This window comes from Mya arenaria, chromosome 3, assembly GCF_026914265.1.
Source record: "Mya arenaria isolate MELC-2E11 chromosome 3, ASM2691426v1".
Lineage (NCBI taxonomy): Eukaryota > Metazoa > Mollusca > Bivalvia > Myida > Myidae > Mya > Mya arenaria.
Window position 1 is genome coordinate 43,118,445 of NC_069124.1, and position 25,915 is coordinate 43,144,359.

Consider the following 25,915-nt stretch of genomic DNA (forward strand, 5'->3'; position numbering starts at 1 on the left):
TTCGAAATTCATCTTTCCGAAAATATCTTGCACGTAATTATGATAAACAGGGACACTTAGTCTTAATTGGCTTGTTTTATGGCATGGCCACAGTTATTTTTACTATATGTTTCATATAGAAACTAACCTGGCTTTTGACTTTATACGCATCCCAATTGAAAAACAAGGACATGGCATCTCTAGAACAATTCAAGACACAAAATATAATCAGAAGAAAACACCATGTTGACCATTGACCTGACTGTCAAAATTGAGTTCAAATACAGAACCCTTCCGCCAGGGAGTCAATCGGCTACAAACAACTAATTTTCAGACTTCCACAAGCTATGATTTTTCCAATATTAACACTGAAAACTATCAATTTCTGCAATGGAGTGTCAAATTCAGTGAAGTTCTCTGCAAAAAGAACATTTTTTTGCTTCAATTTTCATTCAATTTTAATAAAATATTGATACTTGAACACAAGCACTCTTTTTTCTGTATTCACATCCAGATCTTGGTCAACGGGGGACAGATAACTGTGGTCTTGAGCCTTATAGATTGTACTAGATTCCCCCTTCCATTTCTGCTTCGTTATGTATCTTTGTTATTTTATCCGAAAACATTGAGTCACCGGGTATGCTTACTTCTGTGTACAAGTTATTTTCCATGTATTCGAGCAATCAAACAATGGAAATACATGTATAGTGATTGTTCAATTTAAAGGGACTAGCCCATGTTTTTTTGTGAAATGCACCTTTTTGTATGACGAAATAAAGTGTGGCAAATCATAAGGCAACTTAAAAGCTGAAACCCTTGACTGTCTCGGCTCGTGTCCGCACCCTCCTTAATGCAAAATATTCACTATATATTTTAAATGTATTTTTTTCTTCATTTTCGGTATCAACGGGTAAAATGGTTCCAAACCATGAGCGAGTCCTTTAACAGAGTAACGTTTACGTTGCATTTTCCTTTTCACAATAAGCTTCAGTAAACAACAACAACAACAACAACAACAACAACAACAACAACAGCGCTATCACTATATTTAATTAAACTATACAGAAATCAACATGTTATAATTAGTTAAGCAGTATCAACATTTTTTTCTGACTAGCACTAGCAGTGATATGGCCTTTGAATTATGCAAAAACATTTTCCAACAACTGCATTACTTGCATGGGGCTATATGGCCCAGTTTTCAACGTTGAACAACGACCCTTCTGTAGTTTTGGTGATATTCAATACTGGTCTTAATTGGATGCAGCTAATCGGATTGCGTGATATAAATAGCCAACATACAGTATCAATACATTCAATGAAGGATGGCCATAGGATGGACAAAGTTTGATAGTGAATTCTATCCTTATTCAGTTTACAACGAGAGTCACCTTTTCACTAGACGAAGGGTCAGTATTTAACGGACGAGTCAGTATTCAACTTGAAAATTGACAGTAATCCATTAAAAATGACCACTAGGGTCAATATTCAACGGGGTCAAAATTTAATGCTACCCTGGCTGTTATAGTAAACAGAAAATATTCTATTAAACTTCCACATGCTTAATCACTGATGAAACTAAAAATCGTATTGTTAAAGTAATTAAAAAATAAACAAGAGATCGTGGTCAAACATTATGCCCCCCTGAGCGCCATGTTGTCAGGATTATACGGACAATTGAATGAAATATGCATAGACCGAAATGACAGCTGATTTGTCACTGACATTGGGTGCCGTTAATGCAGTTTTAAGAGAATGACCATTCAAGTGTGAGGATAGTGTGTAATGACCATGACCTCAGACCTCAAAATCCATAGGAGTCATCAGCTGGTCACAAATAACCTAAATGTCAAGTTTGAGGGCCATGGGTGCTGGCATTGTCTAGTTATCACACAGACAAACCTTTTTCGTTCAAGGTCACTGTGACCTTGACCTTTGACCCGATGACCCCTAAAATCATAAGGGGTCATCTACAGGTCAGATGCAACTCCAAAATCAAGTTTGAGGGCAATGGGTGCAGGAATTGTCGAGTTATCACTCGGACAACCTTTAAAATTATTTTACCATTAAAGGTCAATGTGACCTTGGCCTTTGACCCGATGAGCCCTAAAATCAATAGGGGTCATCTACTGGTCAGGCCCAACATCCTTGTCAAGTTTGATGATCATAGGTTCAGGCTTTGTTGATATATCAATGGGAGAAGATTTGTTAACTATTTTGTGTTAAAGGTTACTGTGATCTTGACCTTGGCCCGATGATCCCCAAAGTCAATAGGGGTCATCTACTGGTCAGGCCCAACCTTCATGTCAAGTTTGATGACCAAAGGTCGATGAATAGTCGAGTTTGTTTTCAAGGTCACTGTGACTCTGACTCTTGACCCCTAAAATCAATAGGTGTCATCTACTGGTCAGGCCCAACCTCCAAGTCAAGTTTGAGGGCCATGGGTGCGGGCATTGTTGAGTTATCACCAGGACAATCTTTTATCATTTAAGGTCACTGTGACCTTGACTTTTGGTCCAATGACTCCTTAAATCAATAGGGGCCATCTACTGGCCAGGCCCAACATCAAAGTCAAGTTTGAGGGCCATGAGTGCAGGCATTTTCGCGTTATCACTCGGACAACCTCTCACCATTCCAGGTCACTGTGATCTTGACCTTTGGCCCGATAACCTCCAATAGGGGTCATCTACTGGTCAGGCCCAACCTACAAGTCAAGTATGAGGGCCATAGTTGCATGCATTGTCGAGTTATCACCCGGACAACCCAAAGCTAACCCCAAAACAATATGGGTACTACAGTATATCTACTGGTCAGGCCCAACTTCCATATCAAGTTTGATGACCATAGGTCTAGGCATTGTTGAGTTATCACTTAGACAAGCTTTAAAATTATTTTACCATTAAAGGTCACTGTGACCTTGACCTTTGACCCCCATCTAATTCCCAACTTCCATATCAAGTTTGATGACCATAGGTCAAGGAATTGTTGAGTTATCACTTGGACAAGCTTTGGTCTACCGACGGACCGACCGATCGACCGACATGTGCAAAGCAATATACCCCTCTTCTTCAAAGGGGGGCATAATAAATAAATAAAATATATTTATATAGTTGATCTATAGATTGTGAAAATGTAATCAAAGACACACTGTAAATACTTTAAGGACAGAGAGTAATTCCAATTCTATACAGGCATTTTCAGCCCTTAGTTTCTCCTCAACTACTTTAGTGCCTACCCATTTACTAACTCAGTTCACCTTTCTAACGTTACTTGGTTTGATTAAAGTATTTTAATGCTGTTATGATCGTATTATCTCAGATATTATGTTGAAATAGATTGTTGGTAAAAGAACTGAACATTTATTATTTTTGCTTAAGTAATTACTTGAAGACGTTAAGTTGTAGACAAGTTTTTTTGGTATGAAATTGACAATAAGACAGTACACATACAGATTCGTAATACATATTGAAAACCAAAGTAAATCCAAATAGAAATAAAAAAAGAAATATTTAAATAGTAGTTTTGTTTTCTTTTGCAATATACACATAATTTAAGGTTTAAGAACTCCGTAAGAAATTGAGATTGTTCGAGAAATACAGGACAAGAAAGATGGTATGTATTTATGTGCTCCATGTCCAGGCAACTCGAGTGGCTGGATCATTTGCCCCTTGTGCAACCCCCTTGCTCAAAAGAGGGCCACCAGCGTGTAGTCTGATTAGGGGCCATACATAGAAAGCAAGGAAGGGTCCTCGTGTTGTATACTCCTTGAATTCTTCTCTGTTAAACTTTATGTCAGGTTTCCCTCTGTTTGGACATTCAATGATAACTGGAGGGTCGTTCACAGCCATCAAGAAGCATACTTTGACGCAGAGGTGTACGTACTCTGCCAGTTCTTTGTTATCCAAGACACTGCGTAGTTGCTCAACACTACATTTCGTCTTAATATGGTCGCAAAACTCCTATAAAGCACAAATAAACATACACATTAATAAATTGAACTGACCTTTATGCCGCAAGCGGTGCAAATACGAAAATAAGTCAATTGACAAACATAACCAACCTCTCCTAACTGAGAAACCAGAGTCGGTGCTTGCAGTTTTTGGCCTTCTTTCAGAGACTTTCTTACTGTTTGTGCGTTATGTGCACCCTGCAGAAAATGACAGAAACAGTAAAATTAGCTCGCATTAAAACACAGATAGTCCATTCGTTGTGTAATTCATACAGAATGCATACCCCTATATATTAAAATGAGTTTTTGGTACTTACCTTAGGCAAAAACCATTGTGTTACATAGGACCAAGACGACTCTGCCTTTTCATTGCAGAAGGTGTAGGATTCCTGCAAAATCGAAATGATGATTATTATATCCCGGCACATGTTTGACTGCTTGGTGTTTATGCTATTGCTACTAACTTTCCCCCAATAGATGAAGGTTACACGGTACTTTAACAGTTTACTATATGTTTCTCAATCTCCTACGCAGTTATCTCCCTTGGCGAAGAGCAACAAGGGAGTTTTAGAAAACTAAACTATAAGCTTATTTTTTATGTTTTGCAAATGTCTTTCTAATAGAATACATTCCAGATTATTCTCTAATAAAGCATAGTTCAATCCCAGTTCATTTTATTCATACCATTATATAGTATGTTAAAAAACAACAAATACAATTGTTACAGTATTATCAACAATAATGTATTTCTAACATACGTGTACATAATTATTGATGTAAATATCATTTTTAAGTGGTCTACATGCATGTTTCGTCTTTTATTTTAAACGCGCCGACTTGATGCTATGCATTTTTTTCTTGTCCAGATGTATATAAATTTACCACTCTTGCTTTGTATTGTTGAGTTCCATGAAGTTGATGTCTTGCATATGACCTTCTTATTTCTTTTTGTTTGATGATTATATATTACTTGTATAATATTGTATTATACGTTGTAATTATAGGTTTTACTTTCCATTATTGGAGGAATAAAATAATGTGTAATGCTAACATTGATTACATGCTAATAGTGTTTGAAAATCGGACTCAATTTGCTATCGATAATCGAATCGAATCGGACCAAGTATTTTGATTTACTATCGGAAAATAATCGAAAACTTATAATATCATTAAGGAATACATTCTTTATAGTATAATCATGATCATTTGAATGGTTTAACCTGAAATCAGCACGTGTGATGCTATAATCATGCTTTTTGCAACAGTAAGCAAATATACATAACCTTTTTCTGTCTTTAATAACGTAACGAAAAAACATAACAACAAAACACTTACGTGTACTTTATAATTGTACATCAATTGCAAAATGATGCACACCGCATCTTGTACGTTATCTAAGTATTTTATCCATGTAAAAGCATATTAATTATTTGTTAACCAGCTTATCATCCAATAACCGGTAATATTGAAGGTTTTATCAAAATATTCTAATTTCATAAAACTTTTACAAAAAAAGTAAATTTGTTAATAACAAACGATACAAAAAAGGTTTCAAAAACAGAATGCATCGAAACGGGATCCCCGGTATTTGCAGGTAAGACCGAACCCACTACACCATAGCGATAGATTATTGAGGTTTTATGAAATATACAAACAATTAAATTAAAAACAATTTGTAATATAGGGAGTTTGTCAGTTTTTAGGCAAAAGTATTTACATTCACCGCACTCTTCTTTTTCCGCATAACAAAAATACGTAGTTACCGGAAGTTACATTAGCGACATCGATTTTGGACAACCATTATCGATTGTCGCCGACATAGCATTGTCAGCGACAATTTATCGATAGTACTCGATAATCGTTTCATCACTACATGCTAACATTGATTACATTACCATTACAATGTCTAGAAGGAAGGAATCGATTTGTTCTGGTTCAAATTTGTCCTCCAAAAATGTGTAAGCAGCAGTCCACTCGTTGTCGTACAACTCACTGAATATCTCGGCCAGCTTCGTGGGTCTGTAGTGGTCACTCAGGTCAACAATGTTTGGGTTGTTGTCTCGAAGTTTGACGGACACCAGTTGACTTACTCTACAACAAATTAAATGTATAAACATTATAAGCAATATAAACACGAATCTTATCTAGTTAACCAGTTAGTATGTTACTTACTTAGTGGAATTCACAAATCAATACTAGTTAAACTGTTAATGTTGTTCAGCTAAAAAAGGTCACAGGTGGCAGTTTTGGGCACTTTCAAGCCTTTTTTAAGTCTCATGATATTTATCTTACCGAAAAAGTTTCGCGAATATTAACTAGTGAGCTAGATAATTATCGCGAAAATTAAGTGGTTAACACGAAACAATTCTTAAACGTTAACAGGTTATCTTCCGGCATTAATATGCCACCATAGTTTAACAAACATACAACTGTTATAATACTTAATTTATATTGATTCAATAAGAACAACAAAAACTTCAGAATATTGGTATATTGAAATATTATAATATCCTTCTTCCATTCATATAACACAGCTATACATTTTGTCTTACATTATAACAGAAGTATTTAGTCCGCATATTGATGTATTCAATGACATATGCACAGTCATTGCTACTGTGAATCAGTGGTATTCATTGTACGTGTAAATGAACGACGATAAAACCGAAATTTTAATTGCAATGTCATCAGGGAATTTGTAAAATATACAACGTACTATGTTATGTTACAAAGTAATACTACTAACATGATTGCAAAACAGACACTGAAAGCGTTTCTTTCGAGGGTCTAATAGAACACCCCAAAGGAATGTTGCACACGCAAATTTCAAACTCAACTGCAATGACTTTAGACGTGTACGTTTTTATAGAGGTAAAGCTAGACGAAATTAAGACGAGTGCAGTTCGATCATTCTCGGTGCATATGCGGTAGTCATGTGCATGCCCCACAGGCACATATTTATAGTGCCCTTGGAAATGTTTTTCTGCCATATAGCTAAACAACATGACATATTTTCTAAAAAATATGTGCCGATCCGGGTGTACAGCTGAGTTAATAACACTTACATACCTATTCAAAGCATCTTCCTTCTCCTTTTCGAGTATTGCTTTTTCATTCTGTAGTTTGCCAATTTCGTTGTCTTTTTCTTCCACAAGTCTGAAACATATGTACAATAGTTGTTTTGAAAAAAAAAAAACAAAAACGTTTGCCTGAACTTTGCGAGCTTTGTGAAACTCCATATATAAGTTATAAACGTATGATATCAAAATGTTATACTTCGCTATTTGACCCGAAACCTCAATTGAAACATATTGCTCAAGCCTTTATCTACAGAAGGTTTGGAAACTGATGGAGTAATTACAAAGAAACTTTGAAGTTGTTTATCGCATAAACAATGGCCAAATTTTGGACGGCGTAATAAAGAAAGTACTTATATTTTATAAAATATTTTATAACGAAATCAAATGTCATCGTCAATTAATCAAAATACGTCTACAAAGTATTGTCTCATAGATATAATCGACATAAATCGTGCTTTGTTCATGACGATGATAAAAATGAATTAACAATTCAGATATTTAAAGGTGACCAATAAAGTATAAAGGAACGTAATGATCGGCAAAAATACATCTGACTGTACAAAGAACTAAGAAACAAAAAATAACCATATTTTTGCCAGTGGCCACCAATCCACCATTTAATGTAATGCAACAGCTGTTACTTCCTTCGAAAATTTGTTTAAAAGCTTTAATACTGCTTATTCTTTATAGTTCTGTCAACAGGCGATAACAGACATAATGCAGTCCCTTTATGCTCGGTAAATATGGGTACAGGTACATGTTTTTAGTGTCATTGTAAATGTTTTCTGCCATATCAAAAAAAACAACATAATATATATTTTCTGAAAATGATGTGCAGGTCCAGGTGTACATCTAAGTAAATTACACGCACATACCTATTCAAAGCATCTTCCTTCTCCTTTTCGAGTATTTCTTTTTCTTGCTCTAGTTTGACGATTTTGTTGTCCCTTTCTTCTAGTGCATGCTTCATTTCACGATTTTCCGACTGAAGTCTGAAACATGTTTAGTAGAATTTTGAAATTGAAAATGTAGTTTAACTTTGTGAAATTTGTAAAACTCAATATGTTAGTTATAAATTAATGACATCAAAATGTTAAACTTCGCTATTTGACACGAAACCTCTATTAAAACATATTGCTCAAGCTAGTATCTACATATCATTTTGAAACTGATGATATTTTATGAAGAAATCAATTGTCATCGTCAATTCAATCAAACCACGTCTACGAAGTATTGTTTCATAGATATAAATCGAGCTTAATTCATGACGATGTTAAAAAAGTAATAAGTAGGATATACAAAGATGATAAAAAAATATAAAGGAAATTTATGAACGGCAAAAACACATCTAACTGTACAAAGAACTAAGAATCAATATTTTTAAACCAGTTTATCATTGACAGTCAATACACAATGTTGAGATTTTCATGAAGTTCAACTTCAAAGAAATATATTCAAAACGTTTAAATGTTTTATATATTAAGCAATCTCATAAACATTAATTCCTAAAAACCGATTCTAAAAGCCATTTATCTATCGTATGCCCATGTTTAGTCAATGTCTTATCGATTTGATTGTATATATTGTTGTGTGTTTTGGTATAGCGTTGTTTAAAAAGTATGGAATTAAAATAAATATTATAGTGTTGCGGTGAACGCGATAAGGGTATTAGGTAGCCCTTATGAGGTAAGGATTTCTCTATGAATGGAGTGGTTGTAGGACATACGCGATAAGGGTATTAGGTAGCCCTGATGAGGTAGGGATTTCTCTATTAATGGAGTGGTTGTAGGACATACGCGATAAGGGTATTAGGTAGCCCTTATGAGGTAGGGATTTCTCTATGAATGGAATGGGTGTAGGACATAAGCGATAAGGGTATTAGGTAGCCCTTATGAGGTAGGGATTTCTCTATGAATGGAATGGGTGTAGGACATAAGCGATAAGGGTATTAGGTAGCCCTTATGAGGTAGGGATTTCTCTATGAATGGAGTGGTTGTAGGACATACGCGATAAGGGTATTAGGTAGCCCTTATGGAAAGGGATTTCTCTATGAATTGAATGGTTGTAGGACATACGCGATAAGGGTATTAGGTAGCCCTTATGAGGTAGGGATTTCTCTATGAATGGAATGGGTGTAGGACATAAGCGATAAGGGTATTAGGTAGCCCTTATGAGGTAGGGATTTCTCTATGAATGGAATGGTTGTAGGACATACGCGATAAGGGTATTAGGAAGCTCTAAGGAGGTAGGGATTTCTCTATCAATGGAATGGTTGCAGGACATATCCGATAAGGGTATTAGGTAGCCCTTATGAGGTAGGGATTTCTCTATGAATGGAATGGTTGTAGGACATACGCGATAAGGGTATTAGATAGCCCTTATGAGGTAGGGATTTCTCTATGAATGGAGTGGTTGTAGGACATACGCGATAAGGGTATTAGGTAGCCCTTATGAGGTAAGGATTTCTCTATGAATGGAATGGTTGTAGGACATAAGCGATAAGGGGATTAGGTAGCGTTTATGAGGTAAGGATTTCGCTGTGAATGGAGTGGTTGTAGGACATAAGCGATAAGGGTATTAGGTAGCCCTAAGGAGGTAAGGATTTCTCTATGAATGGAATGGTTGGAGGACATATCCGATAAGGGTATTAGGTAGCCCTTATGAGGTAAGGATTTCTCTATGAATGTAATGGTTGCAGGACATATCCGATTAGGGTATTAGGTAGCCCTTAAGAGGTGAGGATCCCGCCGTGAATGGAATGGTTGTAGGACATATCCGATAAGGGTAGTAGGTAGCCCTTATGAGGTGAGGATCCCGCCGTGAATGGAATGGTTGTAGGACATATCCGATACGGGTATTAGGTATCCCTTATGAGGTAGGGATTTCTCAGTGAATGGAAAAGTTGTAGTGGTTAAGCGATAAGGGTAGTAGGTAGCCCTTATGATGTAGAGATTTCTCAGTGAATGGAATGACTGTAGGACATAAGCGATAAGGGTATTGGGTATCCCTTATGAGGTAGGGATTTCTTAGTGAATGGAATGGCTGTAGGAGATACGCGGTAGGGGTATCAGATATCCCTTATAGGTAGGGATTTCTCAGTAAAGGGAATGGCTGTAGGACATAAGCGATAGGGGTATCAGGTATCCCTTATAGGTAGGGATTTCTCAGTGAATGGAATGGCTGTAGGACATAAGCGATAGGGGTATCAGGTATCCCTTATGAGGTAGGGATTTCTTAGTGAATGGAATGGCTGTAGGAGATACGCGGTAGGGGTATCAGGTATCCCTTATAGGTAAGGATTTCTCAGTAAATGGAATGGCTGTAGGACATAAGCGATAAGGGTATTCGGTATCCCTTATGAGGTAGGGATTTCTTAGTGAATGGAATGGCTGTAGGAGATACGCGGTAGGGGTATCAGGTATCCCTTATAGGTAGGGATTTCTCAGTAAATGGAATGGCTGTAGGACATAAGCGATAGGGGTATCAGGTATCCCTTATAGGTAGGGATTTCTCAGTGAATGGAATGGCTGTAGGACATAAGCGATAGGGGTATTAGGTATCCCTTATACCTATAAGGGATTTCTCAGTGAATGGAATGGCTGTAGGACATAAGCGATAGGGGTATCAGGTATCCCTTATGAGGTAGGGATTTCTCAGTGAATGGAAAAGCATACGCGATAAGGGGTATTAGGTAGCCCTTTGAGATTAGAATTTCTGAAATGAGTGAATATGTAATTCTTTCTAAGAAATGTAACTGGGAAATGGCATTGTCCTGTTTTAGTCCAAACATAAATAAATTGGTGGTGTTATTTCTTGTTAAAAATCAACTGAAATTGTGCTAAAACGTCAAGTATTGTCACTAGAATTAGTTTGTACAATCTCTTTCAAAGGTCATAGTCTCAAAATTGTGTTTTGGTGGGCAGGAATTTTTTGCTAGAAATTACATTGAAAGACACTCGTTCATGGTTTGTAAAATGCACTTGTTATTACGAAATAAAGTGTGGCAAATTATTTATATTGTAAAAACTGAGATACTGTTTGTTGGAACCCTTCAACACATGTTGATAAATGTTTTTTTTTTCTTGAATGCAACTTTGTAGGTTTGCTTCCCACTAGAACAAGATTGTTTTGTATACTTCTGTGCACTGGGAACATATACCGTTGAGCTACAACAAAGCCAGTTTGTGTATCTGTTTTGGTTTGCATGATATTTACCATATACCATATAACTATGCTTTGAAGGACCCTCGCACGAATACTCTAAAACGGTTAAAGGGTTAAACTGATTGACAAATAAAACATGTTATGTACATCCATTGAATGCTATTCAGTACTTATCTAGTATATACAATTCATTAATATTTGTTCAACCAGTCTGGTTATTTCTCTTGTTTTCATACTCATCTATCCTGTTTTGGAGCACAGCATTTTCATCTGTCTGTGTGTTTAACCGTTTGTTTGCCTCCTGTAGCTTGGTTTGAGTATCAAGGTCGTCGTTGACCGGTTCATATTCCTGTCCTGGTCGTTTGTATCTGCAACCCTTTCTTCTGAAATGTTTCGTATATATAGCTAAATACATGTCAAAATGTGTCCGTAAGCTTGGTAAAATGACCTATTCATGTATATATATAATTATCAGCAAATATATTAACTTTACTTTTTATATGCAATTATTTGCGGTTTATTCATTAATGGTACTGTCCAAATTTCTCCATTGAATGGCTGAGTTAAGTCAGCTCATCCTGGTACGATAGTACCCCAGGTGTTATCATAGGGTTTAAAGGGACTGTACACCAGATGGTTACAAAATCGGCAAAAACATTATTTCTACAAAACAACCATAGAGATGTCAATACGAGCTAGTATGAGGTCGACAATACATTTTACATGATTAAAAGAATATTTTGTCGCTATCTCAGCTGAGTTTACCCGTTTAAAACTAGCGCATGACGGGTTCTCAGTTTATAGTGTGTATATTTAGCATGTGAAAGTCATGTTATGAATACAGATACATATACCGACGCCATATTTCAATCAACTTGGATTTACGTGGTAGACAAACGCAGTTAATTTTAAAATAAAAAAGTTACGCATAAACTGCGTAAGATACATGTGTCGTAAGCGATGTGATACACCAGTAAGAAACATTCAATGCGTTGTACACAACGATATCAATTTTATGTTAGTTTTTGACAATTTTCTGTTTTTCTTGGATTTGTATCATCTGGTGTCTAGTCCCTTTAAAAGTTATATTAATGTTCTTGGCTTACTCAGGCATGAGGCATTCCAAACATATGAACACTCATTAATGGAAATAAATAAAACGTGTTTTGTGCAAAATACATGTTTGTAAACATGTAAACATGTACGAGGGTCATCCGTAAAGTTCGTGGACGTCGGTATTTTCAAACAAATCTTTTGAAAGAAAAACAGAAAAACACTGTTTCACAATAATACTATGTTGGTGCTATATACATACAAAAAACTCACAGAAATTTTGACAAATAACAAATGTATAGTATATGGAACATAGCGTACGTACGAGTTTTGACAAAACGTCCAAATTCTCCAGAAGAGCAATATGGGACATAAAAGGCCTAAAACTTCCACAAAAGTCCATGCTCGTTCTGCAAAAGAACAAAAAATGCAAACTACGTTTTCAGCATTTTTGACGTATTATTAAGGTATACAGAGGTAGTTTTTCTATAAAGAAACTTATCAACTAATTAAATCAGAATCAACCGTACTTGTGTTTGTTCTGTGGCTTTCTTCATCACGATTAAGGATACTTTGATCTTCCCTCATTCCTGCAGTGTTTTGCCTACCAGACCAGGAAGTATATTGCCGTCTGTAAATCACTTCCGGATGCGAAGGCTTAAATCGATGAAAAACATGAAACAAGATCAGGTATATGCATTAATAGTTGAATAATGTAGATATCATCCCTATACAACTATCACAATACTACACCACATGATTTATATTGTATGTATCACTTATTAAATGTTACTTATCCGATAAATTACCGTCAGGTCTTTTGTTGTCACCCAGTATTATATACCTGAATTATGTTAAAACTCCTCCAACTGGTTGGTTTTACACAGTTTTACACACGCTATATTGATGTTAAAGTCCCAGTGCCACTTTGGATTAAATAATAAGAGAAAAAAGTGAGTATATATAACTTTGATAGAGCCGCATATGTCTGATAAAATCCCGAGATCTACACGATGCTTTATCAAAAAGATATGAATTGGAAATACCAGCGAACTCCAGGATCAGTATATGCTAATGAGGTAGATAAGTGGGCGGAGCATAGCGCATTGCAAACAGTACCGGATTAGGCGTTCATTGAAAAAATGAAGATAGGTACTCTCTTATGTTTTTGTTAAATGGTCCTGTTTGTGTTTGATGAAATAACGTTTGTCAAACCTTAGGGGGATTACTAAGATATTGCAAGCTGGAATCCTTTGTTTATATTTGCTGAAATATCGTTTCGAAGACCACACTTTTAATATTAGCGTCAACAACTTCCTGTTGCGTGGTTGGTTGGTTGGTTGGTTGACATTATCACGTGATGTTATCAAAGTATAATGAATATGCCAAAATAGTAATTCTGATTTATGGAAGTCCTCATTGTCTTTTGGTTCAGGGTTTTTTTCTTCTATTTTTTCTTGACTTAACCGCACCCCACTAAAACCTTATTATTTTTTTGACCACAGCTGTATTTTATTCTGCAATTTCGATGTTATGGAGTAAAATAATGTTAAAATAAATGTTTTCAAATGAACAACTGGGAACATTATTTAAACCTAAAATTGTAAGTTAAAAAATGCAAATCATTTGTATATAAAGCAACACAGAATTTTGGTTTTCAGAAAGTCGCGGGATATGTAATCGGATAAGAAGACACTGAGCGTGTTTATTTTTCAATTTAAGCATCTATGGAAATTCCTTGTTGGCTATTAAACATAAATGTCGAACAATTATGAAATAACGCAATGGTATAGGTGCATTATAAGTAAGACAACACTTTTTGATAATTATAGCTTTGAGACAAATTTTATGGTAAAAGCAATCGAATGGTCAAAACCAATTCCAATACTATAAGCAGAAAATAATCATTCAACGATTATTCATTCAAACTAATTACCTAAGGCATTGTTGCTATTGGTTTAACATATCATGAAAGCACTTACCAATCGCGGATCCAGGATTTCCACGTTAAGGGAACGTAACTTGCGCTCTCTCAAAACTGAAATTTATTTCCTTGAAAGTGCTGCAGGGAGGTATGGTTGTACCTTTACCCCCACCCTCCCTTGAAATATTTTACAATTTATAGTCCAAGATTGTGCAATTAAGGCTTATTTGATTACTTTTTTCTCTCCTATATCAAAAGAAATAGAAAACTCAATGGTTGAGGGGGAGGGGGGGGGGGGGGGGGGGCTCGCACTGTTATATAGCTTTGATAGCTTATTCACAAAGTAAGTGTTTTTGCTCGATATTTTCTAATGCCATCGACAAAGTTTGTTTGTTTTAAACCCTGAGCCTGGAACACTTATGCTATGTATTGCTAGTTTAAAGATCAAACATGAAATTCACGAATACAGCTAGAAAGTTTCATAGATTTGCAAGATCGCACCCTGTATTTTACTGCATGAACACAGGAAGACGGAAATACAAAAAAACAACATATAAGGACGCCCAAACAGATATATTTCAATGAATTAGATTAGATTATTAAACTGACTTTTATAGCATCGATCACATCTTTAATATAATAAAAATAAGATTAATAAAAGTACTCTTCACGTTTGAAAGACATATAAAGATAAACAAAACAAAACTGAGTGAATGATTTCTCAGGCGGATTGCCCAACATTTATTGATAAAGTTATGTTTTTGTTTATTATCGTTTAGCTGGTCTTGTAACGTTGTGTGTGTCTCCTTCACTGTCTGTTAAACCTTGATCGTGTAGCTTAAAGCAAGATCATAGTTAAATCGTCAGTCATTGGGTTTGTCCCCGTATTTTTCATAGTATTTTAAAAAAAAATCAGGAGGTATTATACAACAACAACAGAAAAAATACTGTTCAAACATACATCTGCTCTTAAACACGTATTTCGCCAGATGTCTTGGACTGTTTCTTCCTGGGCAATGCCTCTTGCAAGCACCGGTACCGTCCTTGTGCAGTTCAACTATAGGCCAAACGAAGTAATCAAAATATGTGTGTATTACTTCAGTATATTTATCAAAAATAATTTCTGTTTTCCTCTGTTAATACCCTCGATCACGACAGAAGGGTCGGACGTTATCATTAATAGACATATCTGTACACACGGGTCAATGTCAAAGTTCTGTACTTCGCTGGAAAGTATATCGTTATCTTTCTGACGACCTTTAAATACACACTGGAACAAACGCAATTTGTTTAGTGTTGTGTGGATTTTCCGGAAGTTCACATAACGTATTAAAACGACAAACAGTTAAAAAAGATATTCAAACGATGATTTAACATCCCATTTATGTTCGAGCAATTTTTTTTTATCAGTTATTGGTTTTGTATGCAAGCATATGTTCGAACATTCAGCTTCAAGTTCAAGCAAACGTTTAAATAACGAGATTTGCATTTTTCTAATAAAAGGTAAGTTGTTTATTTCCAAATATATCTTTTTTATTAACTTCATCAACCTTTTTAAATTTCATATTATTTTTTTGGCAACATTTTCTGATTTAAAAGTGACCTGTTGGTTTTGATCAAGAGGAAGTTGCTACAATGGATTTAAAAAGTCGTTCTTAAAGTTGATATTTTCACTCTTGATTTTGCAGTGTTAAATATCAGATTTTCACTGTTGTTATTTCACTGAATAAAAACTCCATATTATCATCGAAAAGCATGAACGAAAATGCGAGGGAAAATATCTTAGTACTTCCACCTGAAAATATCTCCATTTTCTCCCTCTGCAATAGGTGACAATACGGCGAACGAAGGACAAAACAACCGATGGACAAAACCTGCCATTTCATTATTGACTCGGTGGACCCTCCCCCCCCCCCCCCCCTAAATTTTTACAAGGTGGGCAAAACGTTCTAGATCATTTCAACATGTCGGACAAAACATTTTAGGAGTGTTAACTTGTATACTGCATTACTGGTACGGGTTCTTGAGCACCTTCAGTCTCACTGAATACTCATCAAACATTTAATAACTCAAACCTGAAAACACTGATACTCCCATTAAAATGACACCACATGGGCAAATTTCTCACAGTAAAATATCTATAAGTAAAGTTAAAGTTTAGTAAATAACTTTTATTACATGTGTAGTACTTTCAAAATTGCCATAGAAAAAACATCAGCATAATGTTCGTTATCACTTTCTGCATACACATATTTTGTTACACATGTATTTCTTACCAGGGTAAGCCTAACATTTCTTGGTTAACGGTGTGTAACGGTGTGCTATCATATTTAACTCTGGTTGGTTTTCTGTATGTATGTTGACATTTTACCGTTTAGCCTTTAATATTTGTATGCCTTAGGCCGATGAGCCTTCTTGTTATTTGGGGTACAGTATTGGGATTTTTCCATCGTTCTTTTGTCTTCAGTTTCAAATTAAGGCTTTCTGAGAACATTAATATTCATATGATGCTTAGCTGCGCAATATATTGCAAAAAGTATGCTATTCCGGATACAAGTGTTCCCCACCTAAAGGCCGGCCTTTCCTGAATCAAGATTTTTACCCTACCTGGCGGCCAAAATTTACGCGGCACTTTCCTATAGTTCTAAAGCTTTCAATCCATTTTGACTAAATCGCAGTTATATAGATTCAAGATTTATTGACAGACTATCCAGAAGGCCATGTGGAAAAAGAAATATATACTATATTGTTTTCAGGTGGTTCCATGCTTACAAATTACAAAACTAAACAACCAACAATAAATATCTAATAAGCAAATACATCAACTTCATAAGTTTAGTAAATCAAAACATTTTATATGCAATCTATTAATTAAACTAACATGTGAATAACCTTATATGTATAATCACAGATAAGTGGTGATAATGGGTATACATATTCATAAGTATTCACAATAGTTTTCTTTAGATGAGGGTTATGTTTGTAAATATCTATAACTCCCTATATCGGACAACCTATACAAAACGAAACTATAGGGAGCCTTAGGGAAATCACTTCAACTTATTTTTTTGTAATAGTCTTATCTGAATCAGATAAGATTAGTTTAAAGCTGTTAAGGTAACATACTACAGGCATTCTTTGTACATGAAAACTTTGTGTAAATACAGTCTAGTAGCAATACAGACAGAAAGTTGTTTGTGTCGAAATGAAAAGTTATTTTTAATGAAAACATGCATACATACATACATACATACATACATACATACATATACACACACACACGCACACACGCACACACGCACACACACACACACACATACATACATACATACATACATACATACATACATACATACATACATACATATATATAAAGATGAGTTGAATTTTAAGTAGTTCCTTATGTTATTCAGATACATTCAATCATATCATAAAATAGTAGTGATTAACTGTATGCGTGAGGCCCAGTTACCAGAAAGTTCCAATCCAAAAAGGCCCTGCCAAAACAATCACTCTTTCGTAATCAAAGACAGTGACAGTTCTTAACACGTTTGATGGTTGACTTTAGTTGGTTTAATTGAGATAATAATGAATCATTACATAGTAATCCCTTAAATGTCTAATTAGTAATTACATTCACTAAAACCACTTTAAGATACATTTTAATTCCTTTTGGACTTTCACACGGACACATACAGAAATATGAAATAACATTTACAAAATACACTCAGATCATTTTCATAAATTTGACACCAATATATTTGAAAGAATTTACATGTTTTTTTTTAAAACTTCAATCTGAACCACGTCTTGGCCTTGCCCATATCCTTTCCATCTGGATCGCTTACACCTTGTGCTACACCTTTTGATAAAATTGGCCCGTCTTCATGAAGGAATAATACCGGCCAAGTACAGAAGTCAAAATATTTACCACGCTTTGTATATTCTTTAAACATGTCTTTATTGTACAGATCGCGCCCTGTGCGTTTTTCAGTGTCGCTCTCACATTTCATGACAAGTGGAGGGTCAGTGGCGTTCATAAGGAGACTCAGTTGAACACATTTGGCGATGTAACTCTTTACAGCGTCCCTTTGCAGAAGTTGCTTGAGTTTTTCATTGCGGCAAATGTTGAAAAGATGTTCACAAAATTCCTGAAACACATGATTATTTTATTACAATTATTTTTTAATCCATCGGTTTAGCATTTAACTGTTCTATTCTTGGACGAAATAAGATCATGCTGTAAGTATTAAGTTATACTGACAGTCAATTTCAGCTATGGCAAAAGTATGTATCCATCCTACCTTTTGTACTTTGGCAAAGTGATTTGGAATGAGCACTTTCCTGCCATCTTTTAATGCCTTCGCCGTTTGCTTGGCAGTTATAGCGTTCTAAAACAAACAAAAAAGCAATATTAATGTATATGTTTTAGAAAGTCATAACACTTTAAGGTGTGACATATTAAATACAACACACATTTCATGCTTAAATACCTTATCAAAATACCACTGTGACACAGTTTCCCAGTTGTCTTCAAGCGTTTTGGCACAAAAGGCATAGCTCACCTGAAAAGAAGCAAATGCATCCAATTAAACAAGTGGTTTTAAACGAGATTATTGTTTATTACACTTAATAACGAAAGACTTACCATTAAAACGTTCAGTAGAATTTCAATGATGTGCCTGTCTTCAAATGCCTCCTTTTCAAGTTCCATGAATGCGGCTGTCCACTCGTTGTCGTATAGCTCACTGAACATCTCGGCCAGCTTCGTGGGTCTGTAGGGGTCACCCAGGTCAACTACGTTCGGGTTGTTGTCACGAAGTTGGACTGAAACCAGCTGACTTAACCTGCGAAATGTACAACAGATAAAGCATAGAATGAACATTAGTAGCGCTGTATTTCTTTTATTTGATATATCCTCTTGAATATGATTAAATGTAATCGAAATTGGATATTTGAGATGTCTTTTCACTGATGTTTACAAAATCTCAATCCCTTCTACATAGACAAGTATTGTATTTTTTAGAATTTAACCAATATTTTCAATCAATGAAATTGCAGATTGTCAATCGGTGAATATTAAGGTCTTGACAACGTTTCAACCAAAGAAGTTGTATTCAAGTAATTTAGATGTCCTAAAGTAATATGCAAAGGTTATAACGTATTTCCCTTACTTTTTAAGGATGCAGCGTAAAACATCTAAGAACCCTTTAACCTCTAAGATGATTATACTATGTTTAGATTTACTCTTTTCTCGTCTCAAATACTTAATTTAGAATATTCTTGCGTTTTGCACTTAAGTTTAATCACTTAAATGTAAATACATGTACCTATTTATTCCGAGATAAGACATATTGTGGTAAAATATTGCTTTGAGATGAAAAACTTACTTTGTGTACAAAAATATAAATAAGTTTAATCACTCAAATTTAAATGCTAAACTATAAGTTTCCAAAATAAGACTTGTTGTTGGTATTATTGTGTTCGACAAGACCTCAAGGAGGTTTTCACATTGTACTCTCAAAGATGATTGGATGTTTCGTTAAGATACAAGTTGCAGTGTGCATACCTATATGATACAATGATGCCTTGAAACCTACCTTGTAGATGTAACCCTTACCCTAACCCTTACCCTAATATTTATTGCTAACATATTGTGTATAAGATTAGAGTTTTTGTTGTTGTAATTAATTTAGACATGACCTCATATAGGGGTTTACACAATGAACTCTTATGGCCGATTGGACTTTTCGTTATGTTACTAGGAACAGTGTAAATGCGTTTATGATACCATCTTGCCTTACAACATACCGTGTGATTGCTTCATTTTTCTCGTATCTTAATTTAATATTTTCTGCCCTCAGTTCTTCGTTTTCCTTCTCTTTGATTTGGAGTCTTCTTCGTGTCCCATAGACATTCAAGAGGAAGGGCAGTTCTTCGTTTTCCTTTTCTTTGATTGTGAGTCTTCTCCAGAGGCCAGAGAAAACCCTATTAGATATGAATAACTGATAAATAAATAAGTAATAAGTAACTTATAATGCTGATTTATTTGCAAGTTATGAGCAAAAAGGGCTTCTTGACGTTCTTCTTGTCAGCCCGGTATCTTTACTTATTGTAACATAATTTGTATGCTGTAAGTTCCTTGAAAATAATAGATGATTCTTTAATATAAATAAATTCCATTCATATCATTGGATTTTAATAGTGTTACCATTATACAGTCATGTCAAATAGTCAAAACAGTTATACCACGGTGGAGAACCCACGTGACTTATTTGGTAAAGTGCACGGCGACAAATGTCAACAAGTCTCGATTCAGGTAAGGTTTTTAAAGATAACTTTCTTAATATTTGGAGAATTTTTGTGAAATAAAGACCATAAACCCCGCATTTAAGAGCTCTATCCACGGTAATAAAGAACTTTCTCTAATATCCTAAAGTTTTCCTGAACATCTTGACCAACTGATTTCTCAGAGTTGAAATCTAAGGCAAAGTACACGGCTTTTGACAAATCTATGGCTTTACTTCATGTTATCCGTAAATAATTCATACACAAATCTTATCTTAAGCAATTTTATGTATTTTAAAGTTTTCAGCGTGTATTGTTGAACTTCTTATAGTTATTTCAAAGGCGAAAATGAACTAAAACCAAATTGATAAAGTACACGGACATTTTAGGTTTGATAAAAGTACACGGTCATTTACAACCTTCAGTGTATATACTCATTATTTCACTGACTGGTGCTAAAACGAGTTATTATATATTTATTTATTATTTCTATTCTTCAAATTCATTATTGAACATTGCTCCATGTTTGAAAAGACGCATTGTAATGGAGTGACAATGGAAGAATGAACGCGTTTTAACAGTTAGACCGACGGAGTCGTCTAAATGATGGGCTCATTTTCATGAATCATGGAAACATGTGTTTTCACACTAAAATTCAGTCCCGTATTTTAACAATATATTCGCAATTGACATATAAAAGGCTTGAAGTTTTTGTAAAGGGTGTTCCACTTCTTTTTTTATCGTATATGTAAAACGTGTTTGTATTCATTATACATGGTAAACAGTAACACATTTACTGCTTAATAACTTTTCATTTTTGTCAATTTTGAGAAAGAAAAGTGTTCTTGTACTTTTAATGTCTTCGATTGCTAGCTGATTTGATAGACTTAGGATTTTGTGACATTTGTTTCATTTCAGAATATGAAGACTCCGACTTTATGCAAAGAATGCGGAATGGCATTTCAAAATAAAATAAAAAAAACACATAGTAGACCACGATAGAAGGCATTCTGGTCAATTGCCATCGTTTTTGTGGGAAAGTGTTTACAAAGACACAGGTTAGTTTTTGGCATTATTTTTTCGCAGAGAAATAAGAATATACTAATGCTATACTTTAATTATGACTCCCCTCGTGTAGAGCTTAAAATTTGCCGTCGTCTGACTGTGTTTTCAACGTTTTTTAGGAGTTGCGTTATTCACATAATATTGTGGTCCGTGTTTCAGTGGACAGGGTCGTTTAGTTTTATGATGCTGACTACACGATCAAACACTCATTGCGTGGCAGTAATATAGTGGTTTTTTTTTATAAATTATATTCAATTACTGACATTGCCATCATTTCTCGCTAACTTGTGACAGTACATGTCTTTTTTATAGGTGCAGCAATCACGGCGAGACAAAGTTGCACGTTTGCAAATATTGTGGCAAAACTGCTCTTGCAAGACTTGAAGATACACGAAAGACGCGAAAGCGGCCAATTGAAGCTAACCTGTGATGTGTCTGGGTTCAAATTGGGTGACACGACCAATCTCAGTGACCAGATTTCTACTAGACACAGGGGAATGACACGTCACAAATGTCTACAGTGTCGCTCAGCATTCAAGTTCAAATCTGGACTCAGCAGGCACGTTAAGGCGAAACACAAATCAGGACACATTGAAAGATCACAATGGTCTAGTTAGAAGTGCATTCCAGTATGTTGCCGAGTTAAAATAACGTTTTTATGAGTTTAACATTTTATTAAGATAAATAGCAAAACGTACTGTTACGAAATGGTGCTCTTTCAAAATGTTCGTTTGTCTTACAGTACTGAAAAAATTGCTGTGTAAAATTAGTATGAAAACGGATTGAGCATAAAACATTTTCACAAGGTTTAGAGATGCATTGTTGTCATTTTCCCATTGATGTCCTATAAACTCTTAACTGCACGTATCTTATATAATTCAGCAAGCTTTGAAACACAATTATTTTGTAATCACATTTCAACCTTTAGTCTAGAACATTCTAATGTTCCATGCTCAGCTCTTATCTAGATGTTCAAGTCTTAGTCCTAGCCTGTAAGTTGGTATATAGTGTGCTCTCATTCCTCCTTGCTGTTTCACATCTAACTCCGAGCCGCCATCTTTACAATGAGTTCCTGTCTGTATTGTTCGAACGACCGCAGTTTTACTGATGTAGATCAGATAATATGTGTTCAGACTAAACCAAATAAAAGATTCAGCGTTACCTGAAAGGTATGAACAATATGCTTTAAATGTGGAAATATGTATAAACTAATTGTGATGTGCCTATATTATTGTTTTATATCACAGCAAAATAGGAACATTCATGAAATTTATAATCACCACAAACGGGCCGCTAACTACAGAGATGTTTTATTCGCCGTCTGTCCAGCTTATAATTTATAAGTAAAACTATCTGATTTTTGAAGAAATGTATGTATGATTCTGTATTGATCTGCATATTTGAATAAAGTAATCGAACTTATAATGGCAGAATTTCTCTTAAATTATCACATAGACTATCTTTCAACTCCTCATTAAATATGATTGCTAAATATTTAGTTATTTAGGTGTGCGTTATATAATGCAAAATTTATTGATAGAACTTAAATAAAAACTAAACACTATACACTCTGACTTCACGAATAGAAAATGCTTATATAACGATTAGTTTGTAAACCGCACTCTACTTTCAAACATAAACTAAAATGACCGTGTACTTTATCATCCTAAAATGTCCGTGTACTTTATCAATTTGGTTTTAGTTCATTTTTACCTTTGAAATAACTAGAAGTTAAACAATACACGCTGAAAACTATAAAATGCATAAAATTTGCTTAAAATAAGATTTGTTTATGAATTATTTACGGCTAACATGAAGTAAAGCGATAGATTTGTCAAAAGCCGTGTACTTTGCCTTAGATTTCAACTCTGAGAAATCAGTTGGTCAAGATTTTCAGGAAAACTTTAGAATATTAGAGAAAGTTCTTTATTACCGTGGATAGAGCTCTTAAATGCGGGGTTTATGGTCTTTATTTCACAAAAATTCTCCAAATATTAAGAAAGTTATCTTTAAAAACCTTACCTGAATCGAGACTTGTTGACATTTGTCGCCGTGCACTTTACCAAATGAGTCACGTGGGTTCTCCACCGTGTATACAATACAAGCGAGTATTAAACAGTGATTGCGTAACACTGCTAGGTGTACGTATGTAAGTATAGCAACGCGTACACGCAGTCCTACACGTAGTTTTGCAAATTCCCAATTCTTAACATGTTCTTACCTGCATATACAACGCGCCCATTTAATTGGATTCAAATATCGGATGTACTTCCACCATCCTTTGTCTACAATTATACATAGATGCGTTCAATTACAGTGTGAGTACTAATAGGCCACAATTTCAAAATTTCCTATGTCCCTTAAACAATGGTTAAAGGTATACTCACGACTTTTGTTTCGGATTTTTTTGTAATTTTCTCCTTTTCAATAGTTGTAAGACTTCGAAATTAAATTATTTTCGAGATGAAAAATATGTTTTGGCTTATAAAAACAAGCTTAGGCTAGTTATTGGCTGACTGAAATATGATACTTAACCTTGTTACACGTTTATGAAAAAGAAAAAAAATCGAGGTTTATAGTTTAAAGTAAATATTTAATTATTGCTAGAATTTCTAGACGTACTTACCATTTCTAATACTATGATCATCGTTCTGGATCAGCATAGTGTGTTGTTGTGTCTGTTCGTTAATTTGTGATTGAGTTCTCAAACGAGCGCCCATGTCGACTCAGGAGTGGAAGAGGAAGTAAATTAAACGGTACAAAAGCTATTCATGAAGTATAAACTCCTATTTCCTTGAAGGAACGTCCTTATCTACCAAGAACAAAATCGAAAGAGGAAGTTAATTAACCGGTAGGGTATAACACTGAAGCCGTCTGCTCAGGTTGACTCGTATTTTATAAGCGCGGTTCATATATGTTATTAGAGCATGAAATCTATTTTCCTCGGTTCGCACAGATTTTATTCATTTTAGAATTCATCACCGCCTAACAATAGAGGACCGGCTCTGTAAAACAAGTTCTCTAAAGTAATCATTTTGTAAAATTTTATATGTATTAAATCATATCATATGGCGACTTTGTCGACAAAAAGGGAAAATTGTACTTAATTTTCGATTGAATAATCGACGCTAAATGGTCTGGCGAAATAACACCATTTTAGAAATACGCAATATAAAAAGTCATTTATATATATATATATTAAATGATTGTTTTTCGATTTCAAATATCTGTAAAATGTTTATAAAAACAATGCTCAACAATTACTTTTACATAAACATGTCGTTGAGCTGGTTTATAAATAACAACTTTCGTGAGAAATCGTATGCGTTACGAACCGAACAATCTCTGCAAGTAACGTCGTGCAACCCAAGTAGGAACAGCCCGTCCATAGCCCCTTATTGTACTAGCTGAGAATCTTGGCATTTGCATTTTATTGAATAACATATGCAATATACCAAAACCAATTGTCTAAAGTTGGTAAACTACTTGATTTGGTCTATATTAGTCCAATTATTACTTAGTCTGTTCAGGGCGGTACAAGGATTTGACGTTAGAGGGGGCGTAACTCAGGGGACGTACCCTTTTGTCTTTTTTTGAAGGGTTGTCAGTGGGGTTTTAGGGGTACTCTCTCAAGAACATTTTAAACAAAAATTGGGCGTATTCTAATATTCCTTTATCCCACATTGAAATAAAATGTAAACTTAGACGATTTTATGGGGTGGGAGGCGCCGGGTGGGCCCTCCCACGGAGCCGCTAGTGCAGTTGACGTACTCAATAAACTTACGAGTGCAAACATACCGTCGATACATAAATGGGCTGCTGTACTCTTTTATGATTTGGTTTATTTTCCTTTTCGATATGAATGACATGGGCTCACTTTTAATTACTAAATAAAATCCTAAAATATAGCAATCAATGTACCAGAAAACTACTCGATACATACATTAAACTAATAAAGAATAGACCCTGAATAACAAAGAAACTATATGTTTATAAATATGCTTTGATTGTCTTCGGCATATTTGGGTACTTTGTTTATGTTTTACAGTCTACGGCAACGGGAAGCAATTCATTGACGCTTCGAAAAGATAGTATAAAATGATTAACTCCCCTGTATTAATACATCGTCTATTTGATGGATATATACTTAAAAGCTTAATATACATGGATAATAAAGGCACAAAATATAAACATGCACGTTCTGTTGCCGAAGGACCCCTCTTCCAGATTGGCTGCTGCTCCTGTTGACAATCGCGTGCGATAACATGTACATTTTGAATGCCTGCTGACTAGTTTGATATCATTTGAAAGGGGTTTGTGTGTAAACAAGGGCATTTCACGCCCGATTTCAGTTGAAATCACAAGTCACAATACAATAACTGCACTAAATTTAAGTTTTGGTACTTATTTGAA

General features: G+C 35.0%; 2 protein-coding genes across 3 annotated transcripts; both read right to left on the minus strand.

Annotated features, from left to right (window-relative positions):
* Positions 1 to 1,012: 1,012 nt before the first annotated feature.
* LOC128226515 (uncharacterized) lies at positions 1,013 to 13,282 on the minus strand. 2 transcript variants are annotated; one of them, XM_052936423.1, is made up of 10 exons: positions 13,070 to 13,282; positions 12,756 to 12,882; positions 12,551 to 12,635; positions 11,409 to 11,555; positions 7,884 to 8,000; positions 6,998 to 7,084; positions 5,824 to 6,019; positions 4,246 to 4,317; positions 4,040 to 4,126; positions 1,013 to 3,938 (listed from the first exon to the last, which is right to left on the minus strand). In XM_052936423.1, exons 2-10 carry the CDS (start codon positions 12,811 to 12,813, stop codon positions 3,600 to 3,602), a joined length of 1,188 nt encoding a protein of 395 aa, XP_052792383.1. In that variant the 5' UTR covers positions 12,814 to 12,882; positions 13,070 to 13,282; the 3' UTR covers positions 1,013 to 3,599. The 2 variants fall into 2 exon arrangements, with proteins under 2 accessions (XP_052792383.1, XP_052792384.1); XM_052936424.1 differs by having other exon boundaries at positions 13,035 to 13,282.
* Positions 13,283 to 16,970: 3,688 nt separating this feature from the next.
* LOC128226516 (uncharacterized) lies at positions 16,971 to 24,346 on the minus strand. The gene is made up of 7 exons (XM_052936426.1): positions 24,129 to 24,346; positions 23,724 to 23,787; positions 19,961 to 20,137; positions 18,798 to 18,996; positions 18,643 to 18,714; positions 18,454 to 18,540; positions 16,971 to 18,300 (listed from the first exon to the last, which is right to left on the minus strand). The coding sequence occupies exons 1-7, from the start codon at positions 24,220 to 24,222 to the stop codon at positions 17,935 to 17,937; spliced, it is 1,059 nt and encodes a 352-aa protein (XP_052792386.1). The 5' UTR covers positions 24,223 to 24,346; the 3' UTR covers positions 16,971 to 17,934.
* Positions 24,347 to 25,915: the final 1,569 nt, after the last annotated feature.

Excerpts from the sequence above, each read along its gene's own strand:
- LOC128226515 (XM_052936423.1), bottom strand. The coding sequence starts at position 12,813 with ATGAGGGAAGATCAAAGTATCCTTAATCGTGATGAAGAAAGCCACAGA. Across the intron at positions 11,556-12,550 it reads TGGACGTTTTGTCAAAACTC|AAGAAAGGGTTGCAGATACA; the intron begins GTACGTACGCTA and ends GAAACATTTCAG. Across the intron at positions 7,085-7,883 it reads AAGGAAGATGCTTTGAATAG|ACTTGTGGAAGAAAAAGACA; the intron begins GTATGTGCGTGT and ends CATATGTTTCAG.
- LOC128226516 (XM_052936426.1), bottom strand. The coding sequence starts at position 24,222 with ATGGGCGCTCGTTTGAGAACTCAATCACAAATTAACGAACAGACACAA. Across the intron at positions 20,138-23,723 it reads TGGGCGCGTTGTATATGCAG|GGTTTTCTCTGGCCTCTGGA; the intron begins GTAAGAACATGT and ends CATATCTAATAG. Across the intron at positions 18,997-19,960 it reads AAAAATGAAGCAATCACACG|GTTAAGTCAGCTGGTTTCAG; the intron begins GTATGTTGTAAG and ends TACATTTCGCAG.